The sequence below is a fragment of the Lithobates pipiens genome, unplaced genomic scaffold (assembly GCF_037356315.1).
Source record: "Lithobates pipiens isolate NorthernLeopardFrog02 unplaced genomic scaffold, aLitPip1_a1.2 Scaffold_3, whole genome shotgun sequence".
Classification (NCBI taxonomy): domain Eukaryota; kingdom Metazoa; phylum Chordata; class Amphibia; order Anura; family Ranidae; genus Lithobates; species Lithobates pipiens.
The window spans coordinates 25,758,247-25,775,977 of NW_027507790.1; the positions used below are offsets into that span (position 1 = coordinate 25,758,247).

The following is a 17,731-nucleotide window of genomic DNA, read 5'->3' on the forward strand; positions in this document are numbered from 1 at the left end:
GGTTGGGAATAGAGGGCCCTAAGGAGGGTCATAAAATGAGTGCCAAAGCCCCATCTCTCCAGGGTACAAAATATGTATGGCCAGGTAATTGTGTCGAAGGCTTTCTGTAAGTCAACTGATAGGAGGAAACCCTCCTGTGGGCGGTTCCCATACCACTGAGCCTTAAGCAGAGAGATTATATCCACCGTCCTCCTTATCTGGTCTGGTCCCTGTCTCCCCGGGAAAAAGCCTACCTGGTCTTTGTGAACATAGGACCCTATAAAAGATCCCAGTCTGTTAGAGAGGATTTTTGTCATTATTTTGAGGTCATTGTTGATTAGGGAGATGGGTCTATAATTGCTCACTTGGCACGAGCCAGATAAGGAGATAGGACCTCCATGAAGGACTTATAATAACAATTGGAAAATCCATCAGGGCCAGGGGCAGAGCCTTTTTTAAGAGCCTTAATTACTCCTCTGGCTTCCTCCTCGGAAAAGGGGGCGTCCATAATTAAGCGGTGGGCATCAGAGATTTTGGGGAGGGGGATACTGTCAAGAAATGAGTTTATTGATTGGCTGCTTCCTGGACTAGATCCAGAGTAGAGGTTTGGATAGAACGTGTGGAAGGCTTCCAAAATTTGTTTGGGATTTTGGGTCAGTGATCCAGACAGGGACTTGATTTTTGGTAGAGCATGGACTCTATATTTTGGGGAAAGTTTTGCCACGAGATGGGGGCCGAATTTATCAGAGTTAAGGTAGAATCTACCACTTACCCATCGCAGATGCTGTTCTGCGTTAGAGGTAAGAGCTGTGTTTAGGCTCTGTTTGGGTGGCCTTATGAGGAGGGTTTTGTGTAGGGATGATATGTCCAAGAGAAGGTCAAAGGTGACGTTGGAGTGAGGAGAGAGAGATGTTAACATAGAGGAGAAGAAGTGGGCTTAGCCCTTATTTGTGGCATAGTAAGATATGAAGGAGAACAATGTTCCATTCACATAACCCTTGACCAGGAGAAATCTCCCCTCTCCGTCTGACTATCTTGGAGAGGGTAAAAGGAATATGTTTGGAGATAAGGATGGCTACACCCCTTTTCTTGTCCTCTGCATTAGCAAGAAAGAAGGTAGGGTAGTTTCGGTGTAAAAAGGTAGGTTTGAAGCTTTTCGGGAAATGGGTTTCTTGAAGTAGAATGATGTCAATTTTTCTCGAGTGGTAACTATGAAAAGCTTTGCGTCTTTTCATTGGGGAGTTCAGGCCCTGCGTGTTGTGTGTCGCTATTTTGAGGGATGGGAGTGTGGGGATATCGTCAGCCATGGATAAGAGGGTGTTGAAGCGAATAAAGGCTAGAATTTCTCACCTGATCCAGTTGAGGAGAGTCCTTTGGTGGAAATATGTGAAGCTGGCCCCTGGAACCACGTAGAGGTCAGATGGAGAGCTCCCCTTGAAGGCACCTGGAGAAGAGAGGGGGTAAGAGCAAAGATAGAGAGGGAGAACTAGAGAGGAAAGAGGAAGAGAAGGGGGTAGAAGAAGAGCAAGTCCAGGATAGGAAGTATCCTGGACTGCATGTCAGCAGGGTTGGATGGCCAACACCTGCTCCGATTCCCTAAATTGTACAGGGATCAGTTAGAGGGCATCCGTAAAAAGGGATGCAGTACTGGTGGCGTCATGAGGGAAGAATATAAAACCCTCAAGACTACAACAGGAGGAGCGGCAAAAGGTTCTGCTCTGGCCGCAAGGCGTCTTGCGTAAGGATAGCACGGGGGGACCCCCAGGGGTCCAATTGTAAATGGCGGACCATCAAAGCAAAAGAATCAATCAGATAACCTCCAGTCTCTGACAAAAGAAAAAAAACGGGGGGGGGGGGAGTTCAGCAAGTCTGTAAACGACTGGGTGTGTAAAGGGCCATCCAGGAATCCGGCCTAATCAGAAGGTTGGGACCATGCCCCTCAGGGAAAGCAGGCCAAGGGGATCATCTTGGTGGGATGGAGTTGCGGTGTTTCTTTGATTGTTGTTTCATCCACATCGGGGGAAGCAGGCTAGACGGTGGGGGTCTCTTGGACGAACTTGGGCAGGTCTCCATCTGGTGGTGGTCGATTTTCCTGAGTGATGAGTCCAAGTTGGAGAAGTAGGCGTTCGCCATTTTGGAAATTTGTGAAGTTGTAGGATTTCTCTTTGTACTGGAATTGTAGGCGAAAGGGAAAGGCCCAGCTGTACTTGATCATTTTCTGGGAGAGGATATCCAGGAATGGTCTGAGGGATCTCCTTTTCTGCATAGTGGCAGGGGAGATGTCAGTGAAGATTTGGATTTTATTGCCGTGCAGGGATATGCTGTCCTTATTACGAGATCTCTTCATAATTTCCTCTTTGACCCCATAGAAATGGGGCTTAACAACAATGCCCTGGGGGAGGCCATCTTGGCGAGGAGCTTTAAGAACTCTATGTGCTCTATCCAATTCCAGCCTGTGGTCTGGAATGTCTGGGATGAGTTCTTTAATTAGGGCTTTGACGGTGTCATGCATGTCTAAAGTAGATTCGGGGATGTCTCTGACACGGAAGTTGTAGTGTCTGCTCCTATTTTCCAAATCTTCTAGTTTGGATTGCGCAGTTTCAAGTTGGTCCTGAAGTGATTGAATACACAATTCTGATTTGTTCGTGCAGTAGAGTCATCAACAGCTTGCTCAATCGCATCTATCCTGGCCCCCAGGCTCTGAATGTCAGCTTTGATTGAGGTGGTGATCTGTGCTGAATTTTGAGCTAGACCCGCTGCCAGCATGTCAGAGAAGCTGTTTAAAAGCTCGGCCATGTCAGGGGGGTAGTTAGGTTGTATGGGGGATGCCTGTGGTGAGGAATGCTGCCAGGTGTATTGCTGAGGGAGTAAGGCATGCCGGCCTGCAGTCTGCCCAAAAGTGACTCCATAGATGCCGGAGAAGAAAAGGGGTGTTGGCTGGTACTCACAGGATGATGAGGAGTCACAGGAGGGTCCGTTGCGATGGAGTCTGTGGCTGTGTTTCCGCATGGGTTCAGCGCGGCCACCATCTTGGGAGGGTCAGAGGGGACCAGGCCCAAGTTCAGATGCCGGCTAACTTCTCTTTTAGAAGGTGGTCCCGACATGCGGGAGGTTTCCCTGCTGTGTCCGGAGATCGTGGGGGGTCTCACCCGCTTTGTCTGCCAATGTTAGCTCGATCTGGGCGCCATAGAAGACCGGAGCGGAGCGGAGCTCCCAGCTAGCGTGGCGTTACAGAAGTCCCACGCATGCGCACTCCTAGCGCCAGCACTTTACGCAGCGCTTTACAATATAAAAGGAGACAATACAGTTACAATACAATAAAATACAAGAGGATTAAGAGGGCCCTGCTCAGAAGAGCTTACAATCTAATAGGGTGGGGTAGGTAAGTAAGGGGAAATCTCTCTAATGGGGTCCATGATAACAGCAAGGCTCAACAAGGGGTTAAAATCCATCCCTTTCCTAACTAGAAATAAAAGTTTTTTATTTTATTCTTTTAAGCCCCAGTTCACATTGACTGCGTCTTTGAAATTGTGTGACCTTCACCTGAAATTGCACAATTTCAAAGCTCCATTTCTGTGCGACTTTGAAGATATCTGTGCGGCTTCATGCACAAATGTCTATTGAAGTTGCTCCCTAAATCTCCAAAAGTAGTGCAGGTACTACTTTTTCAAATTCCTGCAGCAATGCAAAGTCAGCGGCAAATCTATTTTAACACTGCCATTTCCGGCAATAGGATGCAACTTGTCATGCTATTTGACCTGTCAAATTGCTCCAATGTGAAGGGGGCTTAATAAAATTACAGGTGCTGGTGGTGGTAGTGGGGGTGAAATCCTGGATTTCTACTTTAATATTGGGGCTATAGAAATAATTAATATTGGTAAAGATTGCATTGAATTTAAACATAATTCATGAAAGAAAATGTACTGATAGTTTCTCTATATCATTTGCTAGGTTTTCGATGTCAATGTAATATCAATATTCCTTTTGATAAAACTTGTTGTACCTCACATCCAGAAACAAGGGTAACAATTTTTCATTATTTTCTTTTCTTTAATAATTCCACTTGAAAACCTGTGGTTTATATATTTAGTTTTATTATTAGAATATATACATAGTAACTATTAAATACAACAGATTATCATATGATCATATTTAATTCTCCAGTAAAATCATCATCTCTGTTTTATAACGTTAACTATATTTTTACAAATAACCTGTTTGAAAAATAACAAGCAAATTTATTTTATTCAGTGCACGATTGCTTGGTCTGCCATTTTTATTTCTTTTGGAATATGAGTAGACGTGGGAGGAACACTCCCCTGTTCGGGATTTCTGCTGCAAACCGAATAGGGGAAATGCTTTAACCCCAATGGCGAACCCCATTTAAGTCTAAAGGAGCTGAATAAGAAAAATAAAAAGTTTCTATTTTGAAGGCTTATAAAGTCTGGGTACTTCCCTGAGGGACATGTATCAATAAAAAAAATATTTTTAAAAACTATTGTTTTTTGTTCAGGAGCAGTGATTTTAATTGTGCTTAAAGTGCAACAATAAAAATGAAAAATTCCTTTTAAATATAGTGCCTGGGCGGGTCCCCCTATTTTTCCTGTAAAGTGGCACATCTGTAGCACGCATAAAGCATGCTGCAGCAAAAATGACGTTTCTAAAGAAAAAAAAAAGATTGTCAATTGCTAGCACCCGGCTATTGAAAAAATAAAGAAAAAAAGGAGTGGGGTCCCACTCCAGTCCATACCAGACCGTCCGAGACTGGTATGAATTTGGAGGGAAACCTCATGCCAAAAAAAAGGCCATGGGGTCCCCCCCAAAATCCATACCAGACCCTTATCTGGGCATTCAGCCTGGCAGGTAAGGGGGGGGGGGTGATGGATGATGGAATACATCGAGGGACACTATTTTTTTTATTTATTTTTTAATAAAGGAATTGTCAAAACGTTTCCCTTGTGTTTATTACTTTTTGACACTTTTTTTGTGAATGGGTAGGATTATTATGTACCTGATACTCATTCACATGGGAGGCCGGGATCTGGGGGCCCCCTTGTTAAAGAGGGATTTTTGACCCCCGCTATCACCAGCTATGGTTGTGGGGATGAGGCCCTTGACAAGGTGCGTTGGGGTGACCTGGTGACCTGACCTGCCAGGCTGCATGTCCAGATAATGGTCTGGTATGGACTTTGAGGGGGGCCTAACATAATATATATATATATTGTTTTGGCTTTGACCCAAAGGGCCTGGTATGGACTGAGGGGGGGACCCCATGCCGTTTTATTTTTTATTTTTTTATTGTTCAGATTTCAGTGGAGAAACCCATTGACAGCTGATGACTCATTGGTTGGTAAGGACAGCTGGCTTCCCGACCCCGTTCCTTAACTATCAGCCTACACTGTACCCTGATTGGACAAAGCTTTGCCCAATCAGGGCACTGCAATGCACTGTGCAGCGCTCAGTGCATTGCAGAATATTTGTTGCGGACGAACACCCTGCAAATTGGGGTGTTCAGCGAATGACCAAAGCTTGGGCCGAACCGTTTGCCCACCCCCAAATATGAGTCATTTTATTTAACCAATTTTGCAAATATTTTTAACCAGTAACAAAGATTTATACATTTCTTAATGATCATACATTTGCAAGCAGCATTGCACATAATATTCTGTTTTATATCAATTAGGCGTGGATCAATAATAATCTGCTCTTCATTCATTGGATACATACCTGAACCAGTAAGTTATTTAAACAATATGCAAAAAAAATTCTATATTTCGCTGTAATTGTACTTAGAAGGGAATGATTTAGAACTTTGTATACCCAAACATATGCAAGGGAGTGCATGCACAAGAAAAATGTATTCATGATGAAAGATTTATCTCTTGTATATGACTGAATGATGAACATTAAAGCAGAACTTTACCTATAACAACCTGATAGAACATAATGTTCTATAGTAAGGAACGTACAATGCACATTAATAATTTATGTTACCAAATTTGGCCTGTTCTGTAAATTGCCTCCAGCATTGATCCGATTTCATCGTACTTCACAAGGAGATTATATGTTAAGGAATTGCACAATGCATGATAAAGGGATAGTGGGTGGTGAGAAAAATTATGGACACGCCACATAAACATAACATGATACACAGTAGATTAATTTCTTCATTAAACCTGTGAAAATATATAGCTATAATGGAAGCTTAATAATTGATGATAGGCAGGGAATCCATACACAGCAGACTTCTTAAAGCAACTTTCTAGATAGGGTGGACCAGCTTTCCATGTCAGGGTAGACCAGGGGTAGGCAAACTTTTGAAAACAGTGTGCCGAAAAATGTTTTCAAAGAAATTGAGCGTGCTGATTTTATAACAAGAAAATTTTTTAAATCACAAAAAGTAAATGCTCTAAACTACTTAATAGTGACTAATTAAAATGGCTGTAAACCCTCCTGAAAAAACATCTATCCCGGAGGTTACTTCTGGTTATCATGGCTCCAACACTGTGATTGGATTGCATGAGCGGGAGCCATCGGGAACGACACAGTACAACTGAAGCAATGGCATGTGCGTGCCATTGCTTCAGTTGGCTTAAGTGCGCATGTGCCTCATGACGTCGGCACATGCAAATACAGGAATATCTCCTAAACCTAAATATCTCCTAAAGGTTTAGGCGATATCCAGTGCAGCTACAGGTAAGCCTAATTATAGCACCATTGCACCATTAATTACGCATTAATGGTGTACGTAAAAGGTTTTCTGCCAGCTAAGGTCTGAAATAATATCTCTAAATGGTGTTTCCCATTTATGTAAGGAGGGGGTTCTCATGGGGAATTCTATGTTAATAAGGTAGGCATAGAAGTTAGAGATCCCATGCCCCAAATATTTAGGATTATCATAAAATTGTAGGATAGAGGATGGTAGGGTAGAGCTGGGAGGGTTCTTGCATGCCCATAGACAGTTTCAAATTCACATAGATAGATATCTCTATCTATCAGCGGGAGGTAGAGTGTAATTCTTTTGTATGATATAAAAAGAGTATTATATTATCATCCTCGCAGAGGTCCTGTACTATATGAAGCTCACAGTGCTTCCAAGGTGATATGTTTAACTTGGGTATTAAAGCACTAAGAGTGTCAATAGGTAGCAGGAAAGACCTGACCTCTGGACTTTATAAGTCAATAGTGAGGTCCAAGCCTTGAGGGATGCTTTAATTCAGGGATGTTTTGGGGTATAGGGTTTGGGGTATACCGAGCTCAGGATAAGAAAATTGTGCATAGTAAGTGGGTGAAATAGGGAAGATTCTATCAAGGACCAAGTTTTTTTTCCCCAGTAGGATGTAGCCAGAAATAAATCTGGTCAAGTAAGATGGCTCTGTAGTAGTGGTGTATATTTGGAAGACCAGTTCCCCGTTTTTTTTTTTTTTTTTTTTGTGGGTTTATTAGGAGCCGGCAGGAACATCTAGGGTGCTTGAATTCCCAGATATATTGGGTTAGTTGACTCTGAAGGTTATGGAAAAATTTAGAAGGGAGGGGTATGGGTAGGATTCTAAACAGGTACAGTAGTCTAGAAAGTACAAACATTTTAATAGCTGTGATCTGACCCAGTTTTCACATACTAAAGGTACCGAACAATAATAGATCTTTTGGTAGAGATAGTAGGAATGGTTTATGGTTGTACTCGAACAATTGTGTAGTGGAAGGGAGGTGTCAGGTTGAAGCCCAGGTAGGGGATAGAGTTTTTTTTCCCAAACAAATGGAAACATTTTGCTTAGCGTGACCTGTGTTTTAGAAGGCATATGGAGGTTTAAGATCAAGGTTTTCAATTTGTTTAGTTTGTAGTAGGAGACTTCAGCGAATTGGGTTAAGATAGATCGAATGGAGTGGAGGGATTGGGAAGGGTTAGTGACTATTAGAATTCTATCATCTGCAAAGAGACTGATCTTGTGTTCAGTCCCTTGATACAAAATACACAATATTAGGAGCTCTGATCTAATTTTGTCAGCTAGGGGTTCGATAAGGAGTACAAATATAATGTCAGACAGAGGACACCTCTGTCTGGTACCATTGGTAATATAAAAATGGTTTATAGAATCAAGTTACTTTTTAAAGCAAATATGACAGTTTGTAAAAATGACAGTGGCACTAGCCCATGCTCTGAAAAGGGTTTTGCGGTGGATTTCTTTTCATAGTGCGGCTAAGCAGCCATTGTCATGAATGCAGCCTCCCTAATACCTGATTTTTTTATTTTTTTTAGGCCAAATGCCATTTTATAATAGGGCCAATGTGCTGTAAATGCGAGCCAAGCATTTGGCTTGTAGTTGCGGCACAGCCAATTAACTTGAATAGCTGAGTTTGACAGGTGGTGTCGTCTGTCAACTCTGCAAGCCACATGAAGTTTTCTGCACTTGAAACAAAAATCATTGCCTCGTGCCATGTGAACAGCTTCCTCTGGTTTCATTTTAGATTTTACATGTGCGTGATATTCTCCACCTAAAGATTCATACCAGACACAGTGCCTGGCATTGTCGGGGATCAAAGTCAGATCTCTGTTCATTGAAGTTGGACACATGTCGGACTTCAAGTCGCAGGGCAAAGTCGGATCCAAAGTGGTATGACTGTCGTGTCGTACCAGTGTGAACCCGGCCTAAAGATCTGAGGACCATACACTGTAATTAGTTACCATGTGTAAACTCTCCTCTGTCTCTCTATAGAAATACATACAGAAATATATAATAAAGAATATGTAATATTTATTTTCCAGTATATTGGTCCATATGCAATAACTAAGACAACGATATTTGGATTAACCAATATTTTGGCACAAGCTTTGCGTTTCAAGAACATCAGAGTAAATAGCCTGGCACTGGGTGTAATCAATACCAATTTCAGCAAAGTGGTAAGTCAAAAATATTTAATGGTAATAATGTTATAATTCATATACTGGATAAACCAATTTGGGTTAACAGGGAAAGAGCAATTCATGTTTGATTAAAGGATGTTACTCAGAAAAGATTAAGCCATTCCCAGATCACAGGTGCTAATTTCTGAAACGGAATATATTCTCTGTTAATGCTTGTAACAAGATAGAGAACGTGTCACTGAAGTGTCAAGGCTAGCTTCTATTAACAAGGAGAAAGGGCCCCTGGGGATAGACCCTAGGTACCATCCAAGAGGTTCCCACCTGGCATCCCATCTGTCATTGAATCCATCCTCCCAAAATTAGGAATTAAATCTCAGTGATGGATAGCTACCATAAGAGAGAACATATATAGGTAACACAACCAGGAGATATCAAAACCATTCCTAAAAGGGTAAGCACCAGTATGGGGTGAACCATGTTAGATGGAAGATCCTGGGTGAAACGTCTGTGCTTGTGCTGGCCAATAAAGTTGATTTACCCATTTGGAAGTAGTGTGGCTCCAGGGCTGTGCTAAATTTTGTTTATATATATATATATATATATATATATATATATATATATATATGTATATATATATATATATATATATATATATATATATATACATTTTTTTTTTTTACTAATCCATTAACAGGCACTAAAATTGAAATCATGACAAGGATTAGGTGCAATGCAGATGCCTGTGCAAACTTTCTAAAGCTTTCATGTATTAATTTAAAATTATTTCTAAAACAATTATTGAGCTTAGTCAATAAAAGATGTAATTGTGATATAAGCCACTCAAAACCTATGTTTTGCTTGACTAGTCTCAAAGACCCCCCTCCCCCCCTCCTTTTTTCTTTTTTTTTGTTCTTTTCCTCCTTCCTTTGGGTGGAACTGGTGAAATAGTGGTTAGTAGGTATCTCAGGCTCGAAGAATGTTCTGTATGTATAATCTAGGTGTACATGTGGAATGTGATTATTTGTCTTGTATTGTTTTCTTATTTTAAGTTTGTCTTGTAATGATGTTTCTCTTTTTTTCAAAATTAATAAAAAAGATCTTATTGCAAGTCATTTTTTTGATTTTCAAGGGTAGAGGAGAGATTTGAGGTCTTTCAGACCCCAGATTTCTCCATAAAGAGCACCTGTCATGCTGTATTGTTATTGCAAGGGATGTTTACAATCCTTGCGATAGCAATAAAAGTGATTTTTTTTTTTAAACTACAATTTAAAAATAATCTAAATATATATATATATATATATATATATATATTTTTTTTTTTAACTATTTAAGGACCAGCTGACGTCATTATACATCACTACTTTGACGTTAAATACCATTGTTATGGCAGCAGCTAGCTGCTATAACCCTGGTATTTTTTTAAATGGCGGACTATCCTCTTTAGGTTAAAAGTGGTCTCAGTGGATTCACCGCAAGATCCCTATTATCGGGGGCTTGGGGGATCACTAATATTCGCTCCGGTCACAATCGATACGATTGCGTCCGCTCTCCTCATTGTCTGGATGCCGAGTGAGGGAAAGATGGCCCCCACTCAGCTTTTTTATATTACAAAATATGTTTACATTCCTTGTAATAGGAATAAAAGTGACCCATTTTTTTTTTTTTTTTTAGGCCAGTGTAAAAATAAATTAAAATAAATAATAAAAAAATATATATTTGAAGCGCCCCGTCTCACTGAGATTGCGCACAGGAGAGAGGGCATATGTAAGTCATGCTCACATACGAAAACTATGTTCAAACCAATCATGTGAGGTATTGGCGCGATCGTTGGAGCAAGAGCAATAATTCTAGCCCTAGACCTCCTCTGTAACTCTAAATCTTGTAACCTTTAGAAATTTTTAAACGTTGCCTATGGAGATTTTAAGGGTAAAAGTTTGTCACCATTCCACAAGCAGGCGCAATTTTAAAGCGTGACATGTTGGGTATCAATTTACCCGGCATAACATTATCTTTCACAATATAAAAAAATTGGGCTAACATTACTGTTTTATTTTTTTAAGTCAAAAAAGTGTATTTTTTCCCAAAAAATTGTGCTTTTAAGACCGCTGCGCAAATACGGTATGACATAAAGTATAGCGACGGCCGCCATTTTATTATCTAGGGTATCTGAAAAAAATATGTATATGTTTGGGGGTTCTAAGTAATTTTCTAGCAAAAAAAAATATTTTAACTTGTAAACACGCCTCTGCATGCTCACTCGCTGTAGGTCACGCCCATATATGCAAATGGCTGTTTGTACTACACGTGTGAGGTATGGCCATGAATGCCTGAGTAAGAGAAATAATTCTAGCACTAGACCTCCTCTGTAACTCTAAAATGGTAACCTGTATACATTTTTAAAGTGTTGCTTCTAGAGATTGTTAAGTACCATAGTTTTCCATAGTTTTGCGAATGCAAATTGTTTTTTTGTTTTTTTTTTGGTGATACAGATGCAAAATCAGGTATATGCAAGGCAATAAACAATACAGATAACTTTGCATAACATAAAAAGTAGGATATATACTACTTTGGAGAGGAGGAGGAGGTTGAGTAGGGAAGGGACAAGGGGGTAGGGAGAGAGGGAGAGGAAGGAAGAGAGAGGGAGAGAAAGAGAGCAAAGAGAGAGCACAACAGGTTAAATTTACTGTAATAAGTAATCATTTGGGTTTTCACAATATTCTAAATATGACTTTTTACCTACCAATGTTCCCAAGGGAGCCATAATTCATGAAGTCCGGAGTGTGAGGGTTTACCTCGCGAAAGTATAGTTTCATACAGGGCCATCTTTAATATTGATTGGGCTCCCCCATGCAATCATTACCGCTGGCTGCTAGAGGTTACAGCACACATTATGGCTCACTGATTATTTGTTAGAGGTTACAGCACATGACTTCTGCTTATTTGGTTGCTAGATATTACTGTACATCAATGAGCGGGACCCATCAATAGAGAGAAAACTCCAATGTAACTGGGATTCACATTCACCACTAATGTAACAGGGATTTACACTGACCACTAATGTAATGGGGGTGTCAGGTCACCTGAGACCAGGTGACAGATGCACTCCGTAGGAGTCGGAAATGCACCGCTAGGTAGTGGACCTTAGGACTGACTGCTGCGGATTGTACCCAGGGAGATTCCGGACACAGGAGTACAGGATCACTAACACAGATCCCAATGGGAGCTGGAGCATAGATTCCCCAGGGCGAGGAGTCTAAGAGCCAGCAGGTGTTCACCAGAGCTTCCAGTGGTGAGGATGGACTTCGCTGCAGTCTGGCTCCAGTTTGTGACCCCTAGGGTCTCACGCTCACAGTAGACTAAAGGAGAAGGAAGCAGCAGGCTGGAACGACAAGGATAGTAAGGCCGCGTACACACGGGCGGACTGTCTGCCCAACTTAGTCCGCTGAACAGTGTTTCAGTGGACAATCCGCTCTTGTGTGGGCTTCAGCGGACTTTTTCAGTGGACAGTCTGACGAACAAAGTCTTACGGAATTTCCGTAAGACAGTCCGTTCAAACTTGGTTTTGTCCATCCAAACTTGGTTTCAGCGGACAGTCCGCTCGTGTGTAGGCAAGTTGGACAGACTAAGTATGGCGCATGCTCAGAAAGGGTTTACACGGCCGAAGGTTGCATTGCAGTGTATAGGACGTCGTTTTTCTAGTCCCGTCGTACGTGCTGTACACGTCATCACGCACGCTTTCAGCGGACTGTCTGCTCATCGTGTGTGGTCAAGTCCGTTCATGCTAATTTTGAACGGACTGTCTGTCGGATTGTCTGCCGAACTTAGTTGGGCAGACAATCCGCCCGTGTGTACGTGGCCTAAGGGGATAAGGCAGAGGTCAGGGCAACTAGCAGACAGGAACAACAGAGTACACGCCAAAGGTTCAGGGTCATAGGCAGACAGGGATGGTCGGGGACATGCCAAAAGGTCAAGGTCACAAGCAGACAGGAATCGTTGAGAAAACGCCAAGGTCAATAACAGAGACAAACATAGAGCACATGGAAAGCAGGAAACAGAAAGCCAAACACACAATGGTTGATCAGCACCGCTGGCTTGCAGTGCACAGGTTAATATAGGGTTCCCTGATAGGGCCTGGGGTGGAGCCATGCTTAGAGGAGAGGTTATAAAAACCACCAGGTGGAAGTGGCTGGCCTCTTAGTCTGAACACATGAGGAGAGGTAGGCAAACAGAGGAAGATTACTGCATAACAAGGAGCATTTACAGGAACCACTAATGTAAGGAGGGATTTACACTGACCATCAATGTAAGGGGGACATTCACATTGGCCACTAGTGTGGATGAATGAAAAGAGTGTACGCCAAGCTCCAATGTAATGATTAGATTTACACTGACCACTAATGTAACTGAGACATTGAGCCTGCATTCACATTTGTGTTTGTCGGGAATAAATGCAAAATCGCTTTTCTGATACAACAGTAATGAGCTGCCCTTTAGCAGATACACAGCGGTGCCATCAATCATTAATGACACCCTCATGCATCTGCTGAGATGTGCATATTCACTTGCACCAAAATTCAGGGGGCTGTGGCACCATGCTATTTTGAAAAAGGGTTCCACCCTTGATTTTCTTACCTTTGCAGACAAGGCTGGTATTAGTCTTAATAATCACAGTTGTAGGCAGGACTTTCAAGCATGCCCCTTAACCTCCCCGGTGGGCAACATTCAGCAGAAGTGATGGTGGATATGACCTCAGGGGGGCATGATATACATATGAATGCTGACTCTATTTACATCTCAATGCAGCCATTCCGTGGCTATGTGTACATTTAATGCCATTTCTATTTACATATCAATGCAGGTTATTTACATGTAAACACAGGGTCTGCAGGTGAGTCAGCTGTACACACCAATAGGCAGAGCTGAGCAACATTAGTAACAATTTCACACTGAGATATTGGGACTAAGAGCCGGTTCACACAGGGGCAACACGACTTCCAATGCAACTTTTGGAGGCAACTTGGACACGACTTGTCAATACGACGTGGGGCGACTTACAACATGACTTTAAGTCGCCCCAGGGCAGGCGACTTTTGCCATGGCTAATCAGAGAATGACCTCTCAAGGGGGAACTCCACGCCAAATATTTTTTTTAAAAAACGGTGTGGGTTCCCCCTCCGGGAGAATACCAGGCCCTTAGGTCTGGTATGGATTTTAAGGGGAACACCCTACGCCTAAAAAACGGTGTGGGGGTCCCCCCCAGATCAATACCAGACCCTTATCCGAGCACAAAGCCTGGCTGGTCAGGAAGAGGGTGGGGATGAGCGGGCGGCCCCCCTTCTGGACTGTACCAGGCCGCGTGCCCTCAACATAGGGGAGTGGGTGCTTTGGGAGAAGGGGGCTCCCTGCGGCCCCCCCACCCCAAAGCACCTTGTCCCCATGTTGATGGGGACAAGGGCCTCTTCCCCACAACCCTGATCGTTGATTGTCAGGGTCTGTGGGTGGGGGGCTTATCGGAGTCCGGGAGCCCCCTTTAATAGATCCTGGCCCCCCACCCTATGTGAATGAGTAAGGGGTACATCGTACCCCTACCCATTCACCTGGGGAAAAAATGTCAATAAAAAACACAACACAAGTTTTAAAAGTCATTTATTAAGCAGCTCCGGCGGTCTTCTTCCAACGTCGGGGGGGGGGGGGCTTCTGACGACATCTCCCGGGCTCCTCCACTGTCTTCTTGCAGCTCTTTTACTAGCGGAGGAGCCCGGTCTCCTCCACCCTCTGTCCTTCTTCTCTCTTCTTTCTTCTTCCGATGTTGACCCGGCTCTGTCTTCCACTGTACTGGCTTGTGCAACGTGCGCGGCGACTTATATAGGTATGGGGCGTGGTCACCAGATGATGTCACGCTGTGACCCCGCCCCTTCATGACATCATAGTCCCAGCATGCCCGGGACGTGACGTCATATTTTTTTAATAAATTTGGCGTGGAGTTCCCTCTCGAGAGCTGATAATTCTGTGAGAGTCACCTCAGTATAGATGGAGATCCGACTTGGAGGTGACTTCCATTGAAATCAATGGGTACCAGTCATCTAGAAGTCGGATAAAAGTAGTACAGGAACCTTTTCTGAAGTCGGAGCGACTTTAGTAGTGTACATTAAGACGGCTCTCATTCACTTACATTGATTTTTACATGTAGCGCGACTTGATGCGACTAGGGGCGACCTGAAGTCAGATCTGAGTTGCCCCTGTGTGAATCAGCTCTAAGGATGAGCCGAACACCCCCTGGTTCAGTTCGCACCAGAACCTGCGAACAGACCTAAACTTTGTGTGAACTTTAGAAGCCTATTAAAGTCTGAGGGACTCGAATGTTCAAAATCTAAAGTGCTAATTTTAAAGGCTAATATGCAAGTTATTGTCCTAAAAAGTGTTTGGGGACCTGGGTCCTGCCCCAGGGGTCATGTATCAATGCAAAAAAAAGTTTTAAAAACGTCAGTTTTTTCGGGAGCACTGATTTTAATAATGCTTAAAGTGAAACAATAAAAGTGTAATATTCCTAAATTTCGTACCTGGGGGGTGTCTATAGTATGCCTGTGAAGGGGTGCATGTTGCCTGTGCTAAGAACTGTCCCTGCGCAAAGTGTAATTTCTGCAGGAAAAAAAGTCATTTAAAATCATTCGCGGCTATAATGAATTGTCGGCTCCCCGTAATACATAGGCCGCGTACACACGGGCGGACTGTTCGCCCAACTTTGTCCGCTGAACAGTGTTTGGGCGGACAGTCCGCTCGTGTGTGGGCTTTCAGCGGACAGTTTCAGCGGACAGTTTGACGAACAAGGTTTTTCGGAAATTCCGTAAAACTGTCCGCTGAAACCTTGTTTCAGCGAACAGTCCGCTCGTGTGTAGGCTTGTTCGTCAAACAAAGTTGCGCGCATGCTCAGAAAGGATTTTCACGCCGAAAGTTATAATGCAGTGTATAGGACGTCGTATTTTTCGTCCCATCGTACGTGCCGTTCACGTCATCGCGCACGGTTTCAGCAAACTGTTCGTTCGTCATGTGTGGCCATGTCCGTCCATGCTAATTTTGAGTGGACTGTTTGCCGAAACTGTTTGACGGACAAAGTTGGGCGAACAGTCCGCGCGTGTGTACGCGGCCATAGAACAGTCATTGAAAGTCATTGATAAAAAAAAATTCAATTACCAGGCCCTTCAGGTCTGTTATGGATATTAAGGGGAACCCCGCGTCAAAAACAAAAAACTGACGTGGGGTTCCCCCTAAATACCCATACCAGACCCTTCAGGTCTGGTATGGATTTCAAGGGGAACTCCACGACAAAAAAAAATAAAATAGCGTGGAGTTCCCCCTAAAAATCCATACCAGACCCTTTTTCCGAGCACGTAACCTGGCAGGCCACAGTAAAAGAGGGGGGACGAGAAAGCGGCACCCCCCTCCTGAACCATACCAGGCCACATGCCCTCAACATTGGAGGATGCTTTGGGGGTCACAGACCCCTCAAAGCACCTTGTCCCCATGTTGATGAGGACAAGGGCCTCATCCTCACAACCCTGGCAGGTGTCTGCGGGCAAGGGGCTTATCAGAATCTGGAAGCCCCCTTTAACAAGGGGACCCCCTAGATCCCGCTCCCCTGTTTGAAATGGTAAGGGGGTACAAAAGTATCCCTACCATTTCACAAAGAAAGTGTAAAAGAGTGTTAAAAAAGACGAACACACTTTTGAAAAAGTCCGTTATTAAAAATAAAAAAAAAATGTAAAATGATTCCAGCGGTGGTATTCCACTCTTGCTATCCAGCGACGGATGATCATCTCTCCGGGGTCCAGTGATGGCTGATCTGATACAGAGTGACGGGTGATCTCTCCCTCTAGTCCAGCGCAACGCAGTCCGAATGATGTGTGGGTGACCCCGCCCCCTTCTGATGTAACAGAAACCTGCGTTACATCAGAGGGGCGGGGTCACCCACGTCATTGGGGAAGCCAGGCTTTCCCACTTGCGTCAGAGGGGGGGGTCAGGTGACTGGTGGCCCCGCCCTCCTCATATAAGAAAAGTCAGGCTGCCGGGATCCTCGCAGTGTCTCCGCCAGTGGAGACAGAGGATGGATAAACTGCGCTGCACTGGACCGGAGGGAGAGATCACCTGTCCCTGGATCAGATCAGCCATCGCTGGACCCCAGAGAGATGATCATCTGTCGCTGGATAGCAAGAGTGGATTACCACCACTGGAATCTTTTTTATTTATTTTTATTTTTAATAAAGGACTTTTTCAAAAGGGTCTTTTCTAACATTCTTTTACACTTTCTTTGTGAAATGGTAGGGGTACTTTTGTACCCTTTTACCATTTCAAACGGGGGGCCGGGATCTGGGGGTCCCCTTGTTAAAGGGGCTTCCAGATTCTGATAAGCTCCCCGCCAGCAGACCCCCACAACCACCGGCCAGGGTTGTGGGGATGAGGCCCTTGTCCTCATCAACATGGGGAGAAGGTGCTTTGAGGGGTCTGTGATCCCCAAAGCATCCTCCTAATGTTGAGCGCATGTGGCCTGGAACGGTTCAGGACAGGGGGGGCGCTCTCTCGTCCCCCCCATCTTTTCCTGGGGCCTGCCAGGTTGCGTGCTCGGATAAAGGGTCTGGTATGGATTTTTAGGGGGATCTCCACGCCATTTTTAAAAAAAAAATTGGCGTGGAGTTTCCCTTAAAATCCATACCAGACCTGAAGGGTCTGGTATTGATATTTAGGGAGAACCCCATGTCATTTTTTATTTTATTTTACACGGGGTTCCCCTTAATATCCATACCAGACCTGAATAACCGGGCCTGTTAATTGAATTTGGGGGAACCCCACGCTTTTTTTTATATCAGTGACTTTCAATGACTGTTCTCTGTATTA

At 43.6% G+C, this 17,731-nt stretch overlaps 1 protein-coding gene across 1 annotated transcript in view; it reads left to right on the plus strand.

The window, feature by feature from the left end:
* LOC143940232 (dehydrogenase/reductase SDR family member 4-like) overlaps positions 1–17,731 on the plus strand; it is a 76,139-nt gene that overhangs the window by 22,957 nt on the left and 35,451 nt on the right. Inside the window, exons 4-6 of the mRNA XM_077461404.1 lie at positions 3,931–4,001; positions 5,663–5,714; positions 8,744–8,878. Coding sequence (XP_077317530.1) covers positions 3,931–4,001; positions 5,663–5,714; positions 8,744–8,878 — 258 coding nt within the window. The remainder of the gene's footprint in view (positions 1–3,930; positions 4,002–5,662; positions 5,715–8,743; positions 8,879–17,731) is intronic.